The sequence below is a fragment of the Microtus ochrogaster genome, unplaced genomic scaffold (genome assembly GCF_000317375.1).
Source record: "Microtus ochrogaster isolate Prairie Vole_2 unplaced genomic scaffold, MicOch1.0 UNK6, whole genome shotgun sequence".
In the NCBI taxonomy this organism is placed as follows: Eukaryota; Metazoa; Chordata; class Mammalia; order Rodentia; family Cricetidae; genus Microtus; species Microtus ochrogaster.
The window spans coordinates 13,451,552-13,453,348 of NW_004949104.1; the positions used below are offsets into that span (position 1 = coordinate 13,451,552).

The 1,797-nt window shown below is 44.9% G+C and overlaps 1 protein-coding gene across 6 annotated transcripts in view; it reads left to right on the plus strand.

The window, feature by feature from the left end:
* The window catches only part of Ogdh (oxoglutarate dehydrogenase), a 64,795-nt gene that overhangs the window by 43,204 nt on the left and 19,794 nt on the right, over window positions 1-1,797 (plus strand). For all 6 annotated transcript variants that reach the window (XM_005366200.2, XM_005366202.2, XM_026788692.1 and 3 more), the window contains 2 exons: window positions 674-828; window positions 1,030-1,176. In XM_005366200.2, the coding sequence (XP_005366257.1) occupies window positions 674-828; window positions 1,030-1,176 (302 nt within the window). The remainder of the gene's footprint in view (window positions 1-673; window positions 829-1,029; window positions 1,177-1,797) is intronic.

Sequence of the window (1,797 nt, forward strand, 5' to 3'; positions counted from 1 at the left end):
GCTCAAGCTTTTCTTATCATGGATGGTGAACATACTATAAGGATAGCCAGCCTTTCTTAGAAAGGGATCCAGTCCAAAAGCTGGCATCGTCTCTGCTACTTACCATGAAAATAATGAACTGGTTGTTCATTAGCCTGGTTGACTCCTTGCTCCTCGGGTTCTCAGTGCACCAAACCAGATCCTAAGAATGTGCTGCATGGCTGTGTTAGAAGGACCTCAGAAGCTAAGTGTGGCATTTTTAAAAAAGACTTATTTATTACCTAAACAGTATTCTGCCTGTCTGTCATAAAAGGGCACTAGATCTCATTGCAGATGGTTGTGAGCCGCTATGTGGTTGCTGGGAATTGAACTCAGGACCTCTGGAAGAGCAGAAGCTAGTGCTCTTCACCACTGAGTCATTCTCCATTTATAAGCTAGTAAGCCCAGCATAGAAGGACCAAGGCCGGAAGGTTGCAAGACTGATACCTACTTGATTTCTGCTTTCTGTCACAACACGTTAGATATATAGGAGAAGGAAGTTTGTTCCTCCCTAGCCTGGATAATAGGGCAGTTGGTATCTTTTTACATTTGCCTGTATGAGAGTGGTGGACAGGTAGATGGCTAATTGCTGGCACACTGGAATTTGTAGTCTGTGTTCACCAGTGGCTTTTGTGTCCTATGTATATATGAACAGATGGCCTACTGTCAGCACATTGGTGTGGAGTTCATGTTCATTAATGATTTGGAACAATGCCAATGGATCCGGCAGAAGTTTGAGACTCCTGGAATCATGCAGTTCACCAATGAGGAAAAGCGGACCCTTCTGGCCAGGCTTGTACGGTCCACCAGGTAAAGAGGTGTGATTTGGGCCATGGGCACCCAGGGGATCCATGGCGTATTTGTGGAATCTGGGTAGCCTGTCCTCCAGGGTGGTGAGCAAGCAGGAAAACAGAATTAGCCTCCATTGTACCCTCTTGTCATTTGAGAATGCCTAACATTGAGACTGGCTCTATGGACATTGCTCTTCAAGGTGCTTGGTTCTCTATCCAGGTTTGAGGAGTTCCTACAGCGGAAGTGGTCTTCTGAGAAGCGTTTTGGTCTGGAAGGCTGTGAGGTGCTGATCCCCGCCCTCAAGACAATCATTGACAAGTCAAGTGAAAATGGAATAGACTATGTGATCATGGGAATGCCACACAGGTACTTTAGGTCGCTGGGGCCTTGGAGACACAGTAGTCGGGCCCTGCTGCTCGCTCATCCAGTGTAGCTAGAGATCTGATGGTACCTGAGTGTGTGAAGATGTGTTACTTTCCAAGTTTTCACCCTCCCACATCAGGGTGACTACAGAGTCAGGGTCAAAGTAAAAGCCAAATATGGTTAGACTTGTATTTCATTCTATAGTGAGTTTTGTTAAAATTAAATCGAGGTGGACGTGGTAATACATACCTATAATCACAGTACTTGAGAGGCTAGGGCAAGAAGATCACAAAATTCAAGTCCAACTTGGACTATAAAGTGCTAGACTAGCCTTTGTTGCACACACAGTGTATCATAAGTAAATCAACCCCAGTGCCATTGCTGCTGCCTCGCTTATAATAATGACCACTCTCTGAGGTTTGGGAGAGGCGGGGAGCTGGAGCTGGTAGTTTTTCTGCTTTCTGCCTTTTCTTTCTTTTTTTTTTTTTAATTAAATCACTGCTTGGCCCATTAGCTCTGGCTTCTTATTGGCTAACTCTTAATTTAACCCATCTCCATTAATCAGTGCATCACCACGAGGTGGTGGCCTACCAGCCTGCCTTTTCTTTTCTTTTTTTTTTTTTT